Source organism: Cavia porcellus, unplaced genomic scaffold, assembly GCF_034190915.1.
Source record: "Cavia porcellus strain 051 isolate PalLab524CR breed Dunkin Hartley unplaced genomic scaffold, mCavPor4.1 scaffold_13, whole genome shotgun sequence".
NCBI classification, from domain to species: Eukaryota; Metazoa; Chordata; class Mammalia; order Rodentia; family Caviidae; genus Cavia; species Cavia porcellus.
The window spans coordinates 18,201,540-18,227,373 of NW_026947496.1; the positions used below are offsets into that span (position 1 = coordinate 18,201,540).

General features: G+C 37.6%; 1 protein-coding gene across 1 annotated transcript in view; it reads right to left on the reverse strand.

Annotated features, from left to right (window-relative positions):
- The window catches only part of Ranbp9 (RAN binding protein 9), a 90,011-nt gene that overhangs the window by 19,536 nt on the left and 44,641 nt on the right, over positions 1 to 25,834 (reverse strand). The window contains exons 3-8 of the mRNA XM_063259898.1: positions 16,265 to 16,317; positions 15,273 to 15,440; positions 10,576 to 10,598; positions 3,103 to 3,287; positions 1,358 to 1,470; positions 28 to 136 (exon numbers count right to left, since the gene is read on the reverse strand). Coding sequence (XP_063115968.1) covers positions 28 to 136; positions 1,358 to 1,470; positions 3,103 to 3,287; positions 10,576 to 10,598; positions 15,273 to 15,440; positions 16,265 to 16,317 — 651 coding nt within the window. The remainder of the gene's footprint in view (positions 1 to 27; positions 137 to 1,357; positions 1,471 to 3,102; positions 3,288 to 10,575; positions 10,599 to 15,272; positions 15,441 to 16,264; positions 16,318 to 25,834) is intronic.

Genomic DNA, 25,834 nt, shown 5'->3' on the forward strand with positions numbered 1-25,834 from the left:
ATGAATATAACATTTTATTAAACTCACTTCAATGTGAAAAGGAGATTGGGATTTCTTTCAAGTAAACTTGGATATAACTGTTGTGTTGTTTCAATGGCTTCCCCCATTCTTCCTGCTAAAACCAATTTTTGAATTCCTGTTCAAAACAGAAAGCAAAACATTAACTTCTACAAAAAGAGAAATATAAACCAGTAAAAAGATTCGGCAAAGAAAGCCCTTAAAATAAGCTGTCCCTAATTTCTGTTTCTTTGAGACACAGCCCTTGCTATTTGTTCAGACTGGCCTTGAACTACGTAGCCCAGGCTGGCTTGCACTCAGGAATCCTCCTGTCTCAGCCTCCCTAGTGCCACCATGGAAGCTCCTGATTTGTTTCCTTTCCTAAATCAGTTTCCATTAGGCAATTCAAGGAAATACTTCAGACATATTAAAAAATCAGAAAATAAGTACTTTCCCAAACTATTTTTTAAAAATCATAAACATACAAGTAATACAAAAAACACACAAATATTAAAATTTCAAACAGTAATACTTAGAAACTACATTTTTGAAGAAATAATACATAGTTAAAATGATTAACTGGATTTTTTGAACATAGTACTAGAAAAATATTAGCCTTTAAAGAAGAGCTGAAGTTAACACTCATCAGTGTTCACCAGGGGGCAGGCACTTTGTTAAGCTAGAAGCTAAGGGCACAGATGAGCAGCAGCCACCACATAGGACTTACCAAGGCGGTGACAGTGAAGCACACGATGTGCTCCAACACCCGCGATCGGTGCGAGTACAGCAAGAGATCTGCACAGAACAGTGTCCCCGCCACCACGGTCTGCCCATCGGCTCCCGTGTCACCGCTATCTGCTCTGCCAAGAGGTCACCCCCGCCCCCCGGCCGCTGGCCCGGCTGCCTTGCCTTTATTAAAAAGGCCTGAACACGGGGACAGCAGTGAACACTCACACAGTCAGTGCCACCTCACATTCCGTGAGCAAACTGCAAAGCTGTTTAAATGTCTTTCACAGGTTATCTCCACTAGTTCATCAGAACTGCAAGACTACTTGAAGCAAAATAAAAAATCCTTTTTATTAAATGTTATTGTTTGAAAGCTTAAGATTTTAAAAAGGAAACTGGCGAAGGTTATTTCTTACAAAAATTTGTACAAAACTTTATCTCTGCATGTAGAACTCTAATGTAGTCCTATAATTTTAAAGCCACTCTTACAAGATATCAATGAAAACAAATTTCAAAGGCATCCATTTTAAAGTAATGTACGTAAAAAGTTTCATTTTAAAAAATTTCTACAAATTAAAGTAACCAAACCTATCATACGAAAACCACCATTAGACCACACACAGAGTGTCCTTACTTTGTCTATTCTTAATGGAAGCTAATTCTTCTAGAACCGTCTGGTCTGTGGATCTGGCAAAGGCCTCTGCTGTGGCGCAGTACCCATGGTGGACCAGGTAAGATGAAACCATTCTTAAAGAGAAGAAGCATCTTTTAGTAAAGAGAGTCCAAGCATCACACTACAGTCCTATCATCAAAGGTATTTGAAAATCAATTCACTCTCTTACAACAATTAAGCCTTAAGAATCTCAACTTTAAATTGAAAAAACATCATTTTGTTTTAATCACACTTATTTACAGAACAAGTAACTGCAAACAGCATAGAGACTACTCTAAAGTAAGTATTTCTAGAGAATCAAGGACATTCTTTGATTCTTGATTCTCCTTTACTCCCAGATTCCTTCCTATTCATCTGCCTAACATTCATTCAGTTCTACTAAATACAATTTCTATTTCACCTGTATCATATTATTTACCACTATATTACACTGATACTTGTAAGGCATCCTCCCATTTTAAAACAACAGATTAATCAGTGTTCTGAAGTTCAACTGCTTTCTTTACTCAATGGTTAAAGGAGACAGATCGTAAGGTGTAAACAGAAGAAATACTGAGGAGAGCTCAGAGCAAGAACCACTCAGAACAAAGTCTATGAGGTAAGCAACAAGGAATCAGACTTTGAGTCTGAATGACTAACATGGTTTTGCACAGCAAATCACTCAAAGATAACTTACAGATAACAAATACACTTTGAAAAGTTTATTTTTAAAAAAATTCATCAGTAATCAAAACATATACTTACATATATCCACAAAACGTGGCCAAGAAAAATTAATGATCCAACAATATTAATCCAAACTCTGGTATCTATCTACAAACATTCAACTGTTAAACTTGTTAAGCACTACACCAAGGGCCAGTTACGATTTCATGAAACTTGGGGAGGGAGTGAGAACAGAATTAAGGAAAGTATTCCCCGTACTACTGGAGTATCTTTCAGTCACTGCTCCTTGGTCTTCACTTCCTTTATATTATCCTAAATGTCTACCGATGGTTTACACAAGAAAGCAGCATTAAAATTTTAAAAAAAAATTTAAAATTCCTTTAACTAGAGATCTTTGGCTAGATCTTTCTAGTTAGAATAGGGCCATTACTATAATCTCCCTGCATCTAAACGCTAAGTAGTAAATATTTAACAAAACAGGGAGTCTAGCAACCAAAATGTAGCTGATGTTATTCTGATAAAGTAACCCAAGTATTAGAAAAATTTCATAACATCAAACACACCTATCATGTCTGTATTCCAATATATTTTGATGGTACAAGTAAACACTCAACAATTTTTTTCATAAACATTTGAACTACTGCTAAATAACAAAGGCAAGTTCACATCCAAATACTACAGATCCTGACTTACCAAATCAAAACTATTCCTCAGAATTTATCTTTCGCATCATCAAAACTGAACCATGTGACACATGAATGAATCTCGAAGTCATATTACTAAGGATGACAAATAAGTTAACCTTGCCTAAGAGACTCAGTGTCACTTTATTTAATCTATCAAATCAAGTCAGGATAAAATACATTTCCAGATGTGCAATGAAGTCAGCATTTTGAATTTTGTTTAAATCAGCAAAACGAACTATTTTTTTGAGAAAGATGTCAACATCAGGATGCTCAGGATTTCAGTCAGATTAAAAAGCTTCCATGAACAGCAGGCTCAACCTTTACTCATGTGCATTCACAGTTCTTCACTCTTACTTTTGAATCATGGTCTGCCATTCTCCCTCCCGATCTCCAATAGGAAACCGGTCTATCTGGGCCTGGATTTTGGTTCTCCATTCTCGCATGTAGTCTTCTATGTCAAACACAAAAGGATGCTGCCCAAAATTGGCGTCAACCACTTCTCCTGGTGTCTGAAGCCCCACGGTAGGATATAAATTTGGCTGTAACATAACATATGCCATGTCAACATCTATCCATTTTATATTAAAGACAATTTATTCTTAATGTTATTTTTCAAACAACAGGGTCACAAATTTAGATATCCTAATCAAACTATTACTACTAGAGGAAGAATTTTTTAAACTACATAAAATAATAATGTTAAATGAAAAAATACTTCTTGTAGTCTACCCAAGGAAAAAAACCCAAAACAACTAAGTAACTTAATGTATTTATTCAGAGACCATGCTGTATCATTTAGTATTGTATATCAAATATATGAAGATGTCATTCATGCTCTTGAGAAGGCCATTTGGTTGCTACAAAGATTCCAAAATAAACATGTAACTACCTCAGTCTTCATGTAGAAAGTACAAACTGAACACTAAGGCTAGTTAGTTCCCATAAAAGTGCCAGCCCAGCTAGTCATGTAGTATCTTAAATCTATTTCTTTCATTTTACCTGTACATTTGGGAGGCCTGCCTTTACAAAGGAAAGCTGCTAAGAATTTAGCTTCACGTAGCACATGCTGCCACAGTGGGGGTTCTCCATATAAAAATAAAAACTCCAACGTTTATCTTTTGAGAAGAAAAGGGTAAACCTGAACATTCAAACTTAGAAGTACATTTAAGATTTCACAGCTAAACAATGAAACAGGTGGCAGCTTCAAATATACAAAATACAAAGGACTGTTCCTTCTGGGTTTATCACTAAGCAGTCATTGAACTTCAAGGGCAAGTGAGTTATCTAGTGTTACATAAATGCCAGGATTTAAGCGTTGTAATAATCCTGTGAAGCAGTTATTACTATCTCTATTACAAAGATACAGAAATTGAGAATTAAGAGTTAAATAATTTGCTCATGGTCACTCTATTAAGCCACAACAAGATTAGAACACAGGCTTATAATTTGACACTAAATGCAAGTTCAATTTTTATTCCTGTGGGGCAAAACCCACACATCTTCATTATGGGTATTCATGTCTTATTTCTTGGTTTTAATAGTTATGCCAAGAGTTTTCACAACACAAAACAAGGCAAAAATTAAAAAGGGGGTTATCTGTGTGAATATGACATTTAAACAGATTCACAGCAAGAACATTAACGAGGTATGTTTTAAAACAACAGTTCAACAAGCAACATAAATAAAAAAAAAGTCAAATACTGTGTCAAGATTATCATGAAATATAAAGTCCTATCAGATTATGGAAATAAAACAGTAAAGCAAAATAATACAATAGTACTGATTCTTAATAAGCTATAGAACAAGTTCAAAAAAATTTAAGCCAAAACCAGATGAGATTTCACCAATGAGAAAACAAACCATGATCTAAGGGCATACACTGTGTCCACGTTGCACAATTAAGAAAAAAGTTCAGATCTTACTACGTCCAGCACAGTAGCTTTCCATTAAAACTTATTACAAAATTAAAAGATATTTTAAAACAAAGTATATAAGCCAAAGATAATACATAGTGAAAGGAAATTCTTTTCAATGCAGAAAATAAAAATTACTAGTTCAAGCTCTTATGAATCTCAGTAGAAATGCAGATAATTCGCACAAGAAATCCAAAATGCCAATAAACAGAGACACTTAACCCTGATTTTCTACAATGCAAATTAAAACAAGATTTGTTTAGGGAGGGAGCATATCAGGTTAAAATTTAAAACTCTTGAGAATACTCAGTGTTGCTGAGTGTTGACAAAATAAACCATCACATGAACTACACACAGAAACGCGCACTGATAAATTTTTTAAAAAAGAAATTTAGAAAATCTTAAAATTGACAAAGAAGTTTTACTTACAAGACTTGGTTGCTATAGAAAAACATGTATGTATAAAAATGTGTATTCTGCAGTAAGGACAAAAGAAGGACAAAAAATGAGTAAGGACAAGAAAGCAAAGAAAGGAAGAAAAAGGGAAAGGGAAGGGAAGGAAAAGAAAAAAGAAAAGAGGAAAGAGGAAAGAGGAAAGGAAAGGAAAGGAAAGGAAAGGAAAGGAAAGGAAAGGAAAGGAAAGGAAAGGAAAGGAAAGGAAAGGAAAGGAAAGGAAAGGAAAGAGAAAAGAAAAGAAAAGAAAAGAAAAGAAAAGAAAAGAAAAGAAAAGAAAAGAAAAGAAAAGAAAAGAAAAGAAAAGAGAAATCCCAAGTGATACTATATGTCTTAGTTACTTTCTCCATACTAGGACATTCTGGGACATAACCACCTAACACCTACAACTTACAGGGTTTGTTTCTGGCTTTTAGAGGATTCAGTACAGTCAGCTGGATCCAAGGCAGAAAGGAGCTGGTGGAAGGGGCCAGGGGGAGGAAGCTGCGCACTGTGGCAGCCAGAAAGCAGTGTTAGAAGGGGGGAGCCAGAGAGGGGCACCCACTCTTCCAGGTCACACAGCCAGTGGCCAGCCTTTAAGCCAAGCCCCACCTCTCAACAGAGAGTCAGTTACTGGCCTCATCAGTGGATGAAACCCGTGCTCCAGTCACCTTCCCACAGCCCCGCCTGAGTACATGAGAGTTTTGAGGGACACTGTAAGCTACACCATACTATACCACATGCATGAAATCTAAGATTCTAGTAAGATACACTATTGCAAATTAAAATCAACAAAAGTTATGAATTCTAAAATGCGTTCCCAATTCTGAAATGCTGTAGTATGATCTGCTTTTCTTAAAATTGATGAATTATGTTAACAAATTTATAAAATATCACAAAGAACAGAACAAAAATATGTACACAGGCATAGAAAGATGTCCAATACTCATTACTAAATGAAGAAAGCAAGTTGTAGGCTAGTATGCACATGCTGACCCTTCTTGTTATGGACATACTGGCTTATACATATAGAAAAGTCTAGAAAAACACACATTCAAGTGAAAACAGCCATCTTACCTAAAGGGTCTGGGGCTACGAGATGCACATTCATGTATCTCCATATTTACCTTTATTTCTCAAATATTTAATAAGTATATGCTATATAAATAGTCCTATAATCAAAAAATGTTTAAAGGGATATAAAATATTAAGTCAGTTTGGCTTTCTGAGTGGCTTACATATACGAACGGTACACTATGTCACCCAGGCTAGCCACCAACCTGTAGGCACAAGCAGTCCTGCTGACTTGTCTCTCAAGCTGGTGGGATTACAGATCCGTGGTACCATGCGCACTTAGTAAATATAATTTTTATGAACATCACTTAGTCTAAGTGACTTTTTCCTACAAATATATTCTCCCAGGATTCAGTGTTTCAAGTAGCTAATGACAAACAACATATGAACACTTTCTTGGTGATTTCCTTAATATCAGGATAGAACTCATTTTTCCCTTTTTCTTCAACTACAAAGGGAAATGTATTGTGGAAATCTCGGAAGATTTTATCGTGAAAATGAAAAGGTTAAAAACACTATAAAAGAAAACCTGTAACAACCACTATTAATAACCACCCAGCTAGTCTTACAGCAAAAAAGTTGCCTATCTATCACTAATGGCTTAGTATCTACAGACTAGGGGAAATGGCATAGGTGGTGTTTCAAGGGTAGCACAAAAATAACTCATGTTTAAAAGTAATGAAATCTTTTGCAAATGATCACTCTGTTAACAAAAAATAAAAAAATCATAGTAACACGGCTCACTCTGGTAAACTAGTATGACACGCTTAGTGCCACAAAAGGGGAGAGATAATGGGAACTAAACCAGTTAAGCCAACTTCGAGTGAAGCCTAAGATCTTCTCGCAAAAGCCTCTGCACCAATTAGGGACCCATCGACCCAGGAGCTCCACCTACACTGTATACTCTGCTCAGGCATGAGTCACACAAATGCGTACCCAAACAGACCATGCTTCCACTACAGTACTTTTCTTCTCTCTGTACGACACTAACATTTCTGCTTGCTAGTGAATCAATATCAGCAAACAGCCTATTAAATGTAACTTAAAATGTTTTGCTTCTTCTGACCACTGGCTACTATGCCATTTAGACTTTAGGCATCATTTTAGCTGAAGTCCTCCAAAGCTGTCCTTTGCACTTCCCATTCTTAAATCCATCCCAAACAGCATCTCTCCATTACACTGACCTCCTTTCTGTTAGCCACAATGGTTAACTCACTCCTCATTTTAAATGATGGATCACTGGCATGTGATGCCTCTGAGCGCTCCAATCTTCACGGCTTTCTTCCCTTTGCTTTCAGGATCCATTTTTGGTCTTCTTTCCTAGCTCTCTGGAGGCTTCTTCTAAATTTCTTTGCTGGCTCCTTTTCTCTCAAATTTAGCATGTACCAGAACTCAATTCTTGGCCTAGTTCTCTTCTGTGCCTATGAACACCCGCCCTGTTGATCTCAAGCAGTTCTGTAACACCTAAACCCAACTGCCTCCAAATTTTTATCACGAGCCTAGGTAATTCTCTTGCATTCCAGTCTTGCATGTCTATGTCTAAATTAACTTGACTTTTAACTTTTGCAACACTGAATTACTGATCTTCCTCCTCAAAACTTGTTCTACCTAAGCCAGGCACAAGCATACACCTACAGTCCCAGCTCAGCAGGTTGACAGGAACCACTTGAGTCTACGAGTTTGGAGGTAACCTGGACAACACAGCAAGATTTCATTATTTGAAAAACAAAAACAAGTGGCTGGCACACGGCAGGACTGGGGGACAGCCGAATGACCCTGAGAGTCCCGCCATGAGCAAAGTGCCCTTGCTGACTTCAAGACAGACTTTCCAGAATGGGTCACATGGGTGATGAGCAGGCATGCAGCCCAGGGGACAGCCCGGCCCAGGCAGGGGACACGGGCAGGTGGGCTGGGCATAGGCAACGAGCCCTTCTAGCCAGCCCTGCCCAAGATCAAGCAGCAAGAACAGGGAGAGGTAACAGCTCTGGCTCCACACAGCAGAACAAGTCGTGGCCACACAGGGGAATAGCAGTGAGTCCTGGCCTCACTAGGCCAAGCATCCTAGTCCTCAAACACTCTGAACTCGATCCAATCTGGCTATGGTCAAGAGGGCACTCGCACTTGTAAGGCTTTTTCCAGCTGCACAGCCAGATGTGAAGATGGTGGGAACCACTAAAACTGCAGCGCCTTTGGGTCACCCATCAAGGCAACTCACCGCAGTTACTGGGGTGCCAGCCAAAGATGCAGGGAACAAACCATTTCACCACCAGCTACAGGAAAGAGGACTGTAGCATCCACTGCTGTTTCTTGCTGGCTACTAATGAGTGTTAATATGCTTTTGCTTGCTGAAACAAAACACAAAGGCTAGGGTGTGCAGCTCAAGGCCCTGGACTGGATCCCCAGTCCTACAGACACCAAAGGAACAAACAAAAAACTGCTCCACCTAGCTAAAGCTTTCCTTACATCTGTAAGTGATCACCTTTCCAGTCCCTGTTGTCTTTCATGTCTCCATGTCTTCCTCAGATACACCATCTTAAAGACAGACCCTCTTCTTCACATTTCCACATCTAATCCATTAGCAACTTTTCTTGGTTCTCAGCTGGACTTTTAAAAGAGTATTTACCTTCCACTTAAGCTCTAAGCTATGTAGAACACACTTTAGTATGAAACAAAACCCTAGTGGTGCGTTCTCTTCTAAAAGATGCATACTTGCTTCACCACTGCATATTACGTAATGCTGGGAGGTGAGCACCTTTCCTGTGCACACACCTAACCCTCCTTGGCTAAACAGTGTTAATCTAAATCTTTTCCATCCTGGCATTTTCTTAAACAAAATCACCTGTCCTTGGTTGTCTATTTTCTGCCTGAGCCTCCCATCATTTCTCAACTCATTTCTGAAATGAGAAGGCATCGCATAATCAATGGCACTGTGTGTCTGTCTCTACTACTACTCAAGCAGCTGCCAAGGAACCAGCATCACTGCCTGAACAGGGAGTGCTAAATGAGCTTGTAAAACTTCAGGACTTGTGTTTTTTGTTGTGTTTCCTATGAAACAGCTGCGTAACTATACCCTCTAAGATATTCATTCAACAAGCCACTCAAAACCATCTGAAAAATGAACACAGGAGTTCTAGTGTCCAAAAAAAAAACAAGGGCCAGGGATTTAGCCCAGCGGCATAAGCACCTGCCTGGCAAGCTCAAAGTCGCAAGTTCAATCCCAGGTACCAAAGAAAAACCCCAAACCTTTCATTATTACTACATCATCACATTCTAACAATAAGAAAATGACAGTATCAATGCAGTACAGTCACCAGATTGGAAAAGGATCCCACAGAAATAATGGAGAACTCTTAAGAAATGTTCCTGATGGTGAAGACGATGGTATCATGTAGAAAACCACACACATGAACTCTAGAATCAAACTGCTACTGCTGACAGTCACTTTTATCCCTCACATAAGCTTCTGCAAGAAGCTCTTCATAACCTCCTTACTCATGCCTTAGAATGACCATCAGAATGACCCTTCAACAACTGAAGTTTCATCTTGACAACTACAACCCTGTGATATCTGCTCCTCAAGTCATCTGAGTGACCTGCTGCAGCTGACCCCGTTATGGGCCCTGCTCATCCCGACTCACACGCGCTAGCTTCCCCACCCCTCAATGCCACACTTCCTGCTCTTCTTTACATGATCTGCCTTTCACTTCCACCTGCCTGGAACCCACTCACTCTCCGTGAGCACCTGGTTAGCTGCCTCCTTCCTTCAAAAAACTCTGCTCAGGCTGTACCTGGAGCAGAAGTGAGCACCTTGCACAACTCCCTGCCCTACCTTTGATGCTCCCATGCTCTGTTTTTCTCTTTCCAAAATACTTAGAGCCTTTTAAAATGTTAAATTTACTTCTGTCTACTATTTAGTCCCTAACTTCTCCTGCTTGACTGCTGTAAACTCCAAAAGAACAGAAAGCTGTATGACCCGTTTTGCCAAATGAGGTGTCTCAAGCTCAGAACCTTCAGCGTGTCGGGTAAATACATGGTCAGAACTGCTGAACAATCCTTTGCTGAAAAAGGCAAAGATACCAAAGAAACGAATTTCAAATGAATGTACAGCGACAAAGTAATGTGTATCTGGGCCTACGGGTGTAGCTTAGGGGTAGAACACGCGCTACGCAGGTTCCATCCCTGACTTTGTAAACAGCATGCATTTTATCAATTCTGGTTTGTTTGACTTTGTGCAGTAGAGTCAGTGTAACGTTGAGCTCAATTACGAAGTTCCATACCAAAAACATAGCAGAAAGGATCTCTATTCTACATGTGGCACTTCAATCTAGTACCAGTATGACTATGTTTAGTTTTTTTACAGTTTCTTTAATTGAAAATACAAAACTGCTTTTAAAAAATTGTGACTTACCGGTAGATCGGTGAAAGCAATACCTTAAAAAAAAAAAAAAAAAGAGCGGCATTAGAAGCTGTTTTTCAAAGACAAACTACAGTGACAAGCTGAATTTCTAACTTGGGAGCGAACGACAGAAGAAGAGAAAAATTTAAACTTTAATACAAGAGAATGGAACTAATTTTTCTCAGTGACATTAACACAGGCCTAGGTGACCACTGTGCCGCTCAAGAGATCGACTTTGCTGGTCACACGTGGGTTTTATTTCTGAGACGCTGCTGTTACCTCTAGGATTTCCAAAATGGTTCTAGATACAGCTTCAAAGCTACCTTAAGAAACATAAGAAAATAGTCACATTTGGTTTTTTTATTCTCAAACTACATTATCCAGCAGTCCAGATAATCACCTAGATTTTAAGTAACTACACACAGAAGGAAAAGGCAAGGTTTTATGTTACAAAAGGTGAATGAAACAAATTTTAGCACTTGTGTGTGTCTTAAAACTTCTGATTACTAAGAAAACCCTCCTTCAAAAACTAAAAACTGAAGACAACTGAGAATTTCTTTTAAACGCCCTTGATAGTAATTCCAACACAGTCTTGTTCCAATAAACTGTAGCAATGCAACCTCATTGGAATAATTTTACTGGCATCCAAGTTATTTCTTTTTTTAGTGGTAGTGAGTTTTTTACTTTTTCCCTTGGTCTTTTTGAAACAAGGTTCCATTATGTAGTTTGGGGTGGCCTTGAACTCACTTTGTAACCCAGGCTGGCCTCAAACTCCCAGCAATCCTCCTGCCTCAGCCTCCAAAGTAACAATCTCCTTTGATGTGTTCAAATATGTTACTTAGCGGAAAGTCAGAAGCCAAGTTCTTTTCTAGTATTTCACTGATATATTTAAAAAGATCACACACCAGGAGAGAACGATGGTGTCAGTCAGACAGCAACTCTCAGTTCTTCCCGTCTAAACACACATGAACAGACAACACAACACACCACGCCAGCGCCCACACCACCCCTCCACGGTCTTGAGCATCAGCTTAAAAGGGGGGGGGGGGCGTCATTTTTAGGGTCTCTTTTTACTTGACAAAAAACAGAAAACAAACACAAACTTTCTGACTCTTTTTAAAGTAATAAAAGTTAGAATGATCCAAACCCAAACTATTTGGAGCACCACAGTGATGCATTAAGTGTAAAACTTCCCAGGCGACCTCACGTGCCGAGCCAGGGCTGACATACGGGTACACTAAAACTACCACAAAGAACGTCCCCCAGCTCTGCGTATGTGAGGTGTACACGAAACCCGAGTGAAATCTGCATTTACACTGGGACTCATCTGCAAGGTATCTCATACTTATGCAAGCACTTCCCCCTAAAAATCCAAACTGAGACACAATTCTGGTCCCAAGCATTTTTGATAAAGGACACTCAACCTGTATGTATGTATTTTTAAAAATATGTAAAAATGTTTTGTAGTTAGTAAAGCCCTGACTTATGACTTTAAAACTAGTATATTTATGTCAATTTTTCAAAAAGAAAGCAAAGGTAGAGTTCTTTTTATTTTCATTCCATAGAAAATATTCTGACTGCATTTACTTTCATTTAAAGTAACTGAGAGCCAAATGTAAAATTTATCATAATTTTTAGAAAGTTAAAAAATGAAAAAAAATATTTTAAACAAAGTTACTATATGCAATTTTTACCATTTGATAATAGAGCCTAACCAATTACTTTTCTCAAAAATACCTGTAACAAAACTATCTGGATTTATTATTTTAGCAAAAATCCTCTTTGTTAGTAATTACCATCATTTTCACTCTTTGCCAAGAACTCCAGTAAAAGCCCTAATTAATCCCATATTTAACATTTTTAGATACTGCCAGGCATAACCTATGTGGTTCAGACCACAAAAAGATACCACATTAGCAAATTAGCATTAACTATTTAATTTTACACAGAAAAATAATTTTCTATTTTTTAAATTTCCTGATTTGTCAAGAAGCTATTTGAATGTGATCTTCAATTGATAAATAATATTCAATGAAGTATTAAAAACTCAAATTAAGCGCCGGGTGTGGTAGTTCACGCTTGTAATTCCAGCACTCGGGAGGCTGAGGCAGGAGGATTGTTGCAAGTTCGAGACCAGCCTGGGCTACAAAGTGAGCTCAAGGCCAGCCTGAACTGCATAGCAAGACCCCATCTCAAAAAAGACAAAAAAAAAAAAAAAAAAAAAAAAAAAAAAAAAAAAAAACCTCAAATTAAGTTAATGTTGTTTACACTGAATGACACTTGCACAAGACAGAAATTAAAGATGTGTTGTCCTGGGGTAGAAATTATCCCTGTCAGAATTACAAGAAACTGAAGAGGGGAGGCAAACCTTGCCTGTTAAAGGTCTGACAATATTCTGTGCTTTCCAGACCAGGTGGTGTTTGTGACCCCTACTCAGCTCTGCCCCTGCAACAGGAAACCTGCCACAGACAAGACATAAATGAATGGGTGCGCCTGGGTTCCAAGGAGTATTTTAAACCAGACAAGAGGCCTCTCTGGCTGTAGCTTAGAGAACCCTTGTCTAGAAGATAATTTCTGCACACCAGTATGTTATCACTGCATCCCTTACATCTGGCCTAGAGCCTAACAGAAATCCCAGAAACATCAGTGTGCCACCTCACTGTGTGCCACCTCTTCATGTGTCACTTCAGTTTATTGTGACCACCGTGATGTGTTAGGCATTGCCTTACTTTACAAATTTACAGCCCAGGGCAGAACACTGCCAGTTAACCAGCAGAAGGCCACAGTATAAAGCAGGAGTCAGTCCATGTGATTGAAGGATCATCAATGAATAGTACACTAGCTCTCGTGTGCTTACAATTCATTAAACTTAAAAATAACACCAAACATTTCCAATCTACAGCGGTCCCATGACTGACAGTATGATTCACAATTCTGGGGAAGACAACTGTCACCCAGGGCAGGTTGTGAACCAAAGCAAAATTCTGCTGAGCACTTTTGTTCTTAATACAAACTGTTCACACACAGAAACATTCGTCAACTGAGGTTTTACTATACCGAGAATTCAATTCTATCATTACGTGCCTCTTCTTAGAAAGCATCTTGTTTTTAAAATAGCTTTCATGTTCAACGGAAGCATTCAACTTAAATGGTTGTGGTAAAGTGATAGGAGGGAAAAAAATCAATTCTCATTTGATGTTCCCATCTCCCAAAATAAAATTTTCTTCTCTAGAAAGTTTAAAAAGTTAAGTGTTAAAATGACTAATTGTGTTTGGAAAAATACCTTGTTTTGCATATTTGAGCCAGCCATTAAGTCATACCTAAAACAGCAGGTTTCTCTCTTGGTTTAAGATCTTAAACACATAAGAGGCCAGGGATATAGTACAGCGGCATAAGCTCCTGCCTGGCAACTGCAAGGTCCTGAGGTCAATTCCCACTAACCATCCTTCTCCCCACAAAAGAAGATCTTAAAACTTCATGAGGCATTATTAACACTGGACTGATGAGAATCTAGGGATCTTTCGTAGAACTTAAGCTTTACAGCACAAAAGAATTATAGAATTAAAATAACCATAAGTAAAAATGTTAAGCTGAATATAAAGTTAATTTTATATAAACATTATGTTAAAACACTAAAAAAACCCCTCTAATGCAACCAAGGAATTTAGAACTTTCAACTATGAAAAGACAACTTTTGGGTTTGAAGAACGTGTACTACATACACAAACAGACTACTTGCAGGGTAACTGTTAAGATGCTATTCATAAGCAGAGCTTCTGCTTTCTGAAGTTAGTTTTTGCTTCCTCTCACTTCACCCCACTAGGAATAATTTGTTTTGAGTCAATGATTTTCCCAACAGTACAAATAATGTAACGTCTATTTTTCTAAAACATCTGTCTTCCTATTCTTTGCATTTTCTTTAATTCTAAAGGGTGGGGGGAGACCTCCTAAGGGAATGTAACAAGCACATACAATTTTAAATTTGAAGCACTAATGAGTTCAGGCATATTCAATACTGATTTCCTAGCAGTCTTTTAATATAGGGGTTTCTTAAAGTTTTCATGAACTATTAGCCACCTACATTTTATGCTTAAAAGTTTTGATATTACTTGAGTGTTTAATTCTGTGCCCTTCTGTGGAACTGTGTGATAGTCATCATCCTTTAGCAATCTTTGTAGGCGGGGGTCTATCTTTGAGCGTGTCCTGCCCCCTATTTACTAGAAGCACTGAGCTCTCCACCCCTTTGAAACAGTTCCTCATGGTATCTTAAGTGACAGCTCCTTTTTTGTATCACCTGTTACGTAAAGAATTGGATGTCCCTTGCCTCACTCTCAGACAGAAGCTTTCTTCTCATAATGAATATATTCTGCTTTAAAAAAAAGAACTGAGGGCTGGGGATTTAGCTCAGCAGCATAAGTGACTGCCTTGCAAGCATGTGGTCATGAGTTCAATCCCCGGTATCGAAAATTTAAAAAAAAAAAAAAAATGAATTGGGTGACAATGTGTACAGTTTTACTCAAGCAAAACGCTTACATTTCTATACCAGGATACAAACTTTACCATTTCCTCAACTTATGCCTGGAGAAAAGAAACCAAGTCCAGAACCATCTATCTATTAAGGAGAATCATCTAATAACCATGGATACCATTTCAGAAGTACATTAACCACAACATCTGATTATATTGCATGCAATGCATTATTTTTGTACCTAAACTATGTCCATTCTTGGTGTAAAAGCAGGTATTGTTGATAAGGTTAACACAACAGCCAATGACATCACCAGTTGTAAAAGTTGGTCCATAAGGTTGTCCAGTTCCAGAAGAACAAAATGAATGTCCATCATCCCCATGGTAACCATATGAATGTTTATCCCAACCTAAAGAGAAAAGTTCAGTACATTTACAATGAGAAGTAAGGCTCCTCATACTATACTTATTCACTAAGATCTTGAGCCAAAATAGTGCAACAGATTAACACAACAAAATTTACATTCTCAACAATTACACTACGAAATTATTTCTATATTATAATACTGTTTACAACATTAAGGAAAATAAAATCACCTTGCAGAACACTAAAACAAGTATTAAAGAGACATGCAGTAGCCAAAGATCTGTCTCCATGTATGCTTTTCTCTCTAATGTACTGAAGAGTTCGTGTTTTGAAGAAACAACATAGCCATATGCCAAGATTAATGTAAAATAGACACACCCTACAATTAATTAACATTAGCAAACAACAGCAGAAAACAAAAACCAAGAATTATCACTTTCTTCTGCTAAGTGGTATCAAGAAACAGTTCGGCACTGTAATCCATACCTCCCTGAGTTCACTTTTCACATTAACCTGTAGGTCCCACCATACACTGAGGATGGGCTAAAAATCAGGGTTGTGACAAGCAGCAGAGAACTAGTCACGTTAAAATATTTAATGCTGCTGACCTTGGAATTCATAACATGGATGATTAAAGATATGGAAACTCCAGGGCAGCAGGTTTAGCTAAGTGGCAGAGCACTCACATTGCCCACTGTGTGCAAGCCTCTAGATTTTCGATCCTCAACCTCACAAAAACAAAACACAAAAGTACTCCCAAAATACAAAGAATCAGTATTATTAACTGTTTAAGCTTCTTACTTGAAAACTTGAACCAGAAAGAGCTAGAAGTAAGATTGTAATACTAGAATTCGATTGCAAGTGTACCTGGTAGTCTATTCATGTTCACACCTTGAGCAGAAAGACCAATTCCCATGTAACTGTTGGAGGGGAAAAAAGGAAAAATGCAGTTTATTTTAGTCATGAATATGTTAATTATCAAACACTCAAATATTATCAGAACCAAGTCCAAATTGAAAGTGTTGGAGTTGTTACAAAAATGCTATTACAAGCTGGGCACAGTGGTGCATATCTGTAATCCCAAAACGGAGGAAGATCGACCTGACAAAACCCTGTCTCAAAAATAACACAAAGAGCTGGGGATGTAGGTCAGGAGGCTCTACCTTACCTTGATACTCAGTATGACAATAAAAAAAGTTACAATTTATTATGGAGCAACAAAGTATAATATTTATCAATATTAAAACCCATTCAAAGCAAACTTCTATAACTATCACTCATAAACACACCCAAAATATTAGCAATGCCTATGAGAGTCTTTTTTAAAGTCCTGCAACTTTTATCTATAAACATCTTTCTACCTTTTCTAACTAGCAATTTTTTACCAGTAATGTTTATAATGTCTAAAAAGCATATAGAGGAATTTTTGTATAAAAAAGGCTATGTTAAATAATACACAAATGGATTTCCAAAGAGACACTTGAAAGTGCAGACCACCACAAAAAGGGGACATGTATTAATACTTGACAAAAATGCCGTATCAAAATAACCTAAATTAGCTAATAAAATTACACTAATTACACTAAAAAAAATCTGTTTAGGATATGTACATAATGGTTCACAAAAATTTATCTAAATAAGAGACCCTTTATTTCTAATTTATAAAATTAAACTGGGCATGGCGGCACTCTCTCTAACGCCAGCATATTGAGAGGCTGAAGCAGAAACATCACATTTCAGCCCATTTGAGCCTGAGCAACTTAGGGACTTACTGAGTCCCTGACACTTAGGAAGGAAGGAAGGAAGGAAGGAAGGAAGGAAGCAGGCAGGCAGGCAGGCAGGCAGGCAGGCAGGCAGAGAGGGAAGAGGAAGAGAGAGAGAGGACTAGAGAGTAATTTTTGAAGGCACAAAGGTCCTTGGTTCAGTCTCCAGTACAGGATAAACAGGCAGACAGATGAAAGGAAGAAAAGAAACGGTGATTCCGGTATGCAATTAATTTTCAAAAGCTTGTAAAACTTAACAAACACGACAAAAGTTTAAAATGGGAGACTGTAACACAGGAGGTATGGATTGAAAAACTAAGAACAAACAGAATTTACTTTGTTAAAAAAAGTTTAAGTCGCCACAACTGGACCAAGATTTAAAATGGATCTGCTAAGACTCAGCCATCAGTCCCCATAAAATCTCCAGTGCAGTAAGAGAAGGAAATAAATATAACACACCTGTTTCCAAATCCAAAGAGAGCAAGTGAAACAATGAAGCCATGTCCACTGAAGACAAAGATGTCCAAAATATGCTGAACTGTGCTAAGTTTCACATAATAAACAAGCAGTGTAAACACTAAAGGGTAAAAACTGCCTTACTCTGTGGTTAGTGTGATTACATGCAAAGGAAACCACAGAACCTGGCAAAAGCTTTTAGAATTAATTTAGTATTTTGGCAAAGTGTCTGAATAGATGAATTTCTAGTAATAATGGCTAGAAAAAGGAAGTTTTATGTAAGACTATATGAGTTCTATTAACTACAGAAACCATAAAATATGAAATTCCCAAAGCTCAAAAACAATACAGTAAAAGCTGTAAGTAAATGGATACAGGAGGCATCTGGATAACTTGGTAACTGAAAAATGGCCATCTTTCTAAGAGGAGTATATACATGTGATACATTTCAGGACAAAGTCAAATCCAATTTATTAAATTGGGTTTCTTGGGGTTTTGTTTTGGTCTTTTGTTTTTGCTTTGATTTTCTTGAGATAGTCTCAACTATGTGGTGCAGACTGGCCTTGAACTTGTTTATATAGCCCAGGCTTACCTCAAACTTTGGCAGTCCTTCTGCCTCAGCCTCCAGAATGCTGGAATTACAGATATCCAGCACCATGTCTGTCTAAAGTGATTTTTAATGCTCATGTATTAAAATGCAGAACTACAAACAGTAAGATTTTTTGAAGACAGGGCTCACTGGGGCACCCAGGCTGGCCTTGAAATCATTATGAAGCCCACTCTAAGCTTGAATTTACAGCAATCTTCCTTCATCAGCCTACTGAGTGCTAGGGTTATAGTTGTGGGCCACATCTGTCTCTTGTAAGATAATTTTTGTAAGATATTTTTAAAAAGAAAAGTGACAGGATTTTCCCTACTGAATATTAAAATCCATAGTCAATTCACAAGAAAAATATTACTAATAAAAGCACCTACTGACTGACAAAACATAAAGAAATAACATTCAGATGTCTACTCAAGAAGGCTCATGAGTTTGTACTCTGCTGCAAGTATGACCTAAATGTAAGCACTGCCAAGACCTAAGGCACCACCAGGCCTTCTGTGGAGAACAGCCCCCAGCGCAAACCTGGGAGTAGGGGCGCCGCTGCTCGTCTCCAGAGCTCAGAGTGGAAGCCGGGCTCCTCTTCTGAGGCCAGGGTGTACCCCCTCTGGGGAAACATGAGTCACACTTACTACTTAGAGCTGACGTCTGAAAGGAGGCTAAGGGAACAGGGATGCCACCTACTACCTGATTGCTTCACACAATGGCCCAGGTCTAGCGAAAAGGAAAGAGAGAAAACTCCTGAGTAGGACTGTACAAGTTACTGAATGGATTAATGACTCACGCTACAATTTTTCCCCATCATCCTAAAGGACCTGGAAACTGTAATACAGAATTCCTTAGACTGGGGGCCAAGGAAGTAAAAATTATATATTGTAAGAAAGACAATAAACATGAGTACAAGTAACAAATTTTCCCAACCAAAATAAGACGGCAATGACAAAATTCTGAACTATGAAACTAACAAAATTAACAACCAGAATATAAGTTAATTCTGGATGGCACTGCTCAGTGGAGAGTATGATTCTTAAAAGAGATGAAAATAAATATAACTAGTACACATAAAACAAAAAGGAAACATAATCACTAAAAAATAAGGATAGCATAGCTACTTGCTACGATCATTTAACTAAAAATCATCCAGACTTGAAAAATATAAATTGAAACTACACAGTACACACTGAGGAACATAAAATTCACCCTTAAGGCATATTGAGAATATCAATAAATATAATCAAAAACGATTTCTCAGATAACTACCAAGATGGTGACCACAATGAAAGTCAGTATATATACGGACTCTAGAGCAGATACAGATTTTTAAGAAAAAATAAAAGAGATTAGGAAAATGATGGAAACCATAAACATCCAACACAAGAATGAAATAGAATCCATACAACAAATTCAGATAGACATCCAGAAGTTCCATTGAAAGAATGTGCAGCAGAACGAGCCAAAGCAAGGACAGAATATCAGCATATTTAGAAGACAAGAGTGCAATTAGCAATCATGAAAACAAAGATTTCTTTAAAAAAGCAAGGGACCACACACACACACACACACACACACACACACACACACCAAAAAAAATCAGTCCAACAGCTGCGAGCTAATACAAAGAAAAATAACATAAAATTGACTGGAGCCCAAGAAAAAAGCAGGAGATACCACAACGACATAAAAAAGCAGTTCATACAAGTAATGGCAAAAAACTTCCCAGGTAAGGAAAAAAAAAACTTGATAGATAAATGAAGCATACAGAACTCCAATAAGCCATGATTTTTAAAAAACTACTATAAAAATACATAAATTCAATACAAAAACAGAATATTATAAGCTGCTGGAAAAAAGAAACAAATCACATATAAAGGAAAGCCCATCAAAATCAGAGCTAAATTCTCAACACAAACTCTCAGGTCAAGGAGAACAAAACCATCTTTCAAAGTTGATAGAGAAATGAAATATTCCTGTGACAAAGAATACTTGAAATTCATGACCACCAAACCAGCACTCCAAAAGACTCTGAAGGACACGGTAGAAAAAGATATTGAGGACTACAACTCTACGTTACCAGAACCGAATGAATTCATCAGGCAAGGCAAACAATTAAACAGGGGTATTTTCCAAGAACAGGAAAATAACACAAGGATAAATCCTATCAATTATAACCATCAGTGTAAATGGTCATAATCCACCAATCAAAACAGACTGCCAGAAAAAAAATCCAACAATATGATGCATACACAAAACACATTTATTTCAAATAGAAATTCACAGACTTCAAGTCAAAGGATAAAAAACAATGCTATATGCAACAGGAACCTGGAAAAAAGCAATGGTAGCTATTCTACTTGCTGACAAAGAGAACTGCAAGCCAACCCTGATCACAAGTGACAAAGATCATCACTACATCCTTGTAAAGGGAACAAACCAAGAGGAAGAAAAAACAACCATAAACATATGTGTATCAAACACCAGCATATTTAACCATATAAAACAAAGATTAATGGACATGAAAAATCAAATAAGCATCAATAAAATTCCAATGAGGACTTCAATACCCCACTATCACAAATAGGTCATCTAGAGCAAAACAAATTAACAGAGAAATATAACAAATGAATCAAACTTTCAAATAAATGGACTTAGTAGATATCTAGTTTTCACACATCAGAATACACATTCGTCTCAGCAGCACATGGATGCTCTCCAAAACAAACCACATACATACTAGCTCATAGAACATGCTTAAATAAAAGCAAAGGAAATGAAATTATCTCATGGTTATTATCAGACCACGGTGCAATAAAATTAGAAATCAATGACAAAAACATGGAAATTAAATAACACTCCCAAATAACCAATGGGTAACAGATAAAATTAAGAAATTAGACAGTTTCTACACTTAACAATAATGCTGTACAACATACCAGAATTTATGAGACACAGTTAAATCAGTCCAGTGAGAGAAATTTATTGCAGTGAAATCCCTTATCAGAAAAAGAGCAACCCCAAGCTTCTAGAAAAAGATCAAGTCAAGCCCACAGCTCAACAAGGGAAGAAAAAATTATAAAGATCAAAGCAGAAATTAATGCAATAGAGATTTTAAAAATCCAATATAAAGAATCAAATATTTTGTTCTTTGAAACATTAAATAAAATTGACAAACCCTTAGCCAACCTATCCAAAAAAAAGGAAAGGCAAGACTCAAATCCATACAGATGAAATCTCAACAGATCCTACAAAAATCCAGAAGATCAATACCTACCTTCAACAACCTGTATTCTAGTGAAATGGAAAACACAGGAGGAATGGACACACTCCTAGATACGCTTGAGTTACCAAAGCTGAATCACAGATACAAAGCTTCAAAGTAAGCCAATATCAGTCAATGAAATTCAAGATGTAATTAAAAATTGACTAACAAAGAAAAGTCCAACCCTGATGGACTCAGTACTGAATTCTATAAGAAATTTAGAGAAGACCGGATGCTACTACTTCTCAAGTTCTTTAATGAAACTGAAAGGAAAGTAATATTCCCAAATTCATTTCTGCAAGCAAGCATTACTGATAGGATTATTTCCAAAAGATGAGAAGCATAAAACAAAAGAGGCCTTTATTCTGAGAACACGGGGAGAGAGAACTAGCACCGCCGACCTGTGGAGCCCAGCTCTCTAGTGGTCACGTGGCGTGGGGGGTATGTAAGTAGCCTCGGTTTGGGGTGGTACCTAAGGGGGGCATCTGGGATGCATGGGTAGCCCATTGGTCCTAGGTTTGGCGCCATAGGCAAATTCCCAGGGGCAGGGAAGACGGCGTCACAGGTAAATTCCTAGGGGCAGGGGAGATAAGGGCTTCCTGGTTCCGGTTGAGGTTTTCCTGGCTACAGTGTCCTGTCTGGGCCAAAACCCTTTCCATTACCAATACCAAAACCAGACAAGGATCCAACCAAACAAAAGAACTACAAACCAATCTCCCTACTGAACACAGTCGCAAAAATCTTCAATAAGATACTGGCAAACAGAATGCAGCAAATCATCAAGAACATTATACACCACAACCAAGTGGGATGTATCCCAGGGATACAAGGATGGTTCAAAACATACAAATCAATACAGGTCTTATACCATATAAACAGAGTCAAGTACAAAAATCGTATGATTGATCATCTCAACAGATGCAGAAAAAGCACTTGACAAATTCCAATGCCCACTCATGATAAAAATACTACAGAAAATTGGACTAGATCATCTTTATTTCAATCTGATAAAATCTATCAGATGAGAAACCAACAGCCAACATCAAACTAATGGACAAAAACTGAAAACTTTCCCTTTTAGTGAGTATTGGACTCATGACTTTGTGCAGGGCATTCAGGCACTTGTGCCCTGAGCAATTTCCCCAGGACCAAGATGTGCACTGTGATCACTTTTATTCAGTACAGTTCTGCAAACATTAGCCAGAGCAATTAGATAAGAGGAAGAAATAGAAGACATAAAGATAAGAAAAAGAAATAGAATACAGAGAGACAAGAGAAAGAATAAGGAGAGAAGAATAAGGAATAAGGAACATAAGACAAGAGAAAAAAACAGAAGTTAAATTACCACTATTTGCAGGTGACGTGATACTGTACACAGAAGACCCCCAAAACTCCACTAAAATACTTTTGAACTTAATAACTAAATTCCAGTTTAACTGGATACAAAGTCAGCACTCAAAACTCAATAGCATTCTTATACACAAACAACAAGCTCACTGAGAAAGAATCAGGAAAACACCACCTTTCATAATAGCACCCAGAAAAAATGAAATGCCTAGGAATAAATCCAACCAAGGAAGTAAAATACCCCTACATTGAATACTATGCTATTCTGAAAAAGGAGAATAAAGAGGCTATCAGAAAATGGAGATATTCCTTGTTCTTGGGCAGGAAGAACCAATATAATGAAAATGGCCATACTTTCAAGATTGTCATGCAGATTTAATACAACCCTGATCAAAATACTTATAGCATATCTCACAGAATTAGAGAAAACAGTCCTGAAATTTATTTGAAACTAGAAGAGACACAGAATAGCAAAGGCAATTCTGAGCAACAAAGGCAAGGCAGGGGAAAACACAATCCCCAACTTGAAATTATACTACAAAGCTACTGTGATAAAAATGACACAGTGCTGGCCAAAAAGCAGAGGTAAGAATCAATGAAACAGATTAGAAGATGCAGAAACAACTCCAAACACACTCACCTACCTTATCTTTGACAAAGCAACAAATACCTTCACTAGAAAAAAAAAGTCTCTTTAGTAAATGGTTCCACATGCTGATTAAAAGTAGACCGATGTCTTTCACCATGAACTAACCTAAAATCAAAATGATCTAAGATATAAATATTAAAACTGAAAAAATAAATCTGCTGATAGACAAGGCAAAATAGGCAAAGACCTTATGGATAAACAGACTGCACAGGAAATATCACAAAGAATTAATAACTGGAATCTGATCTTACTAAAAAGCTTTTGCACAATAGAAGAAACCACCAACAAAGTAAAGAGATACCCACTGTGTCGCAAAGAAATTCTGCTAGTTGTTTCTCAAAGGTCTAATCTGGAATATGTGAAGAACTCAAAAAATCAGAACCCCCGTACTTGAAGACCCAATCCAAAAATGGGCATCTGAAAGGAATAGACCCTTCTCAGATGAAGAAGTGGAACAGCAAATAAATACATGAAAAATGTTTAACACCACTGGTCATTCGAGAGATACAAATTAAAACAATACTCATTCCACCCCACTCCAGAAAGAACTATTATCAAGAAATCAACCAGTAACAAATGCCAGAGGGGTTGTGGGGAAAAGGAAACACTTTTCCACTGCTGGTGGGAATGTAAACTGATGCAACCATTGTGAAAATCAGTGTGGAGAGTGCTTGTTAAGTTACACAGACACAGACACAAACATAGACACAGACACGACACAGAAAGACACACAATATATATGGCTGGGACATTTACTTCTGTAACTGTATGCAATATTTTTAAACAAAAATTACATCCAGTTTCTGTGGGAGAAAAAAGTAAAACTAGAGGTTGCATTTGAGCCAGCTATTCCCTTTCTTGGTATCTTCCCAAAAGAATTAAAAGCATCACACCACAGCCATATCTGCACATCCATGTTTATAGTGGACAGTCTATAACAGCTATACATCTTAGAAACAGCCCAACAGCCTATTAAGCAATGAATGGGTAAAGATGTGGATTTCTACAATGGAGTACTACTTGACATAAAGAAGGATAACTCTGAAACATTTCTAGCTAAATGGATGCATCTTGAGACCACATCCGTAAATGAAATACATGTTTAAATACCACATCATTTGTCTGGTGTGAGAAACTAAAACTGTAAATAAGGACCAAAATGTGTAACAGATATTGGGAAATTGGAAGCAAATGTTCAAATGAGAAGTGGACCAAGGGAGGAGAGAGGGGGAAAGAAAAGGACAAGAAAAATAATAGAAGGAAAAATGGAAGCAAAGCTTTTGCCAGTAAGAAGGGGAAGAGGGACTGGAGGGAGAAGAGGGGAATGGAGAAAAAAAAAGAAACAAGATACAGCAGGCATAGACACAAATGTCCTATGATGAATGTGATCATTATGTATATCTAAAATGTGCCAATAAAATGCACATATAAAATGTGTTAGAAATGTTTGAAAATGCTATTCGGAATTTTAAAATTTATTATGTATAGAAAACTTACTAAGATGCTATTAACTCCCACAGAAATGAAACAGGAAAGCAGAGTCTATGTTTAGGAGAACACAGCCAAGAATTATTGCATTGGATCCAATGTTGGGATTGACACACGTGGAAATCAAAGCAGCTATTGTTACTATGCTTGAGATTTAAGAGGGAGATTTGCCTGTTTTCAGTGAAAAGACAGGAAATATTAACAAACAAAAGAAATCCTAAAAAAGAAAGGCCAGAATCTAAATCTACCCTCAACGGCCTATTCTTATACTGAAACCTAATTCTGAACGTGACGGCTTTATGAGGTGGGGCCTTTGGGAGAGCGTAAGAGCCCCACCCCTAGGCCTGAGATCAGTACCCTCAGGAAAGAGGTCTGAAAAAGCTTTTTCACCCCAGCCAACATGTGAGGACAACACAGGTGGTAGCATCCTTACAGCGGAGAACTCTCACCAGAAACTGAATCAACATTCACTTTAATCCTAGGCTTCCCAGTATCCAGAATTTATGCTGTTTATAATTTACCCAGTCTAGGGTATTTTGTGATAGCAGCCTAAACAAACTTAAATAAGAACCAGATGCAAATTCTGAAACTGAAATAAATATTCACTGATAATAGCAAATTAGTGATGGCAAAATGAGTATGCAAGCACAACCAAAGACTCCATTTAAAGAACAGAGAGAAATATTGAAGGGAAAAAAAGAGTGCCTTAAAACAGCATCAAGAGCTCTTACATACAACACCAGGGAGCAAAAGAATGGGGTAAGAAAAAATGACAATGATATCCCTCCCTAATTTTGTAAAAGAGAAACTTTTATAGACTCAAAAACTCTGCCAACTTTAATCAAGTTAATACAAAGAAAACCACTGGCAGTCACAA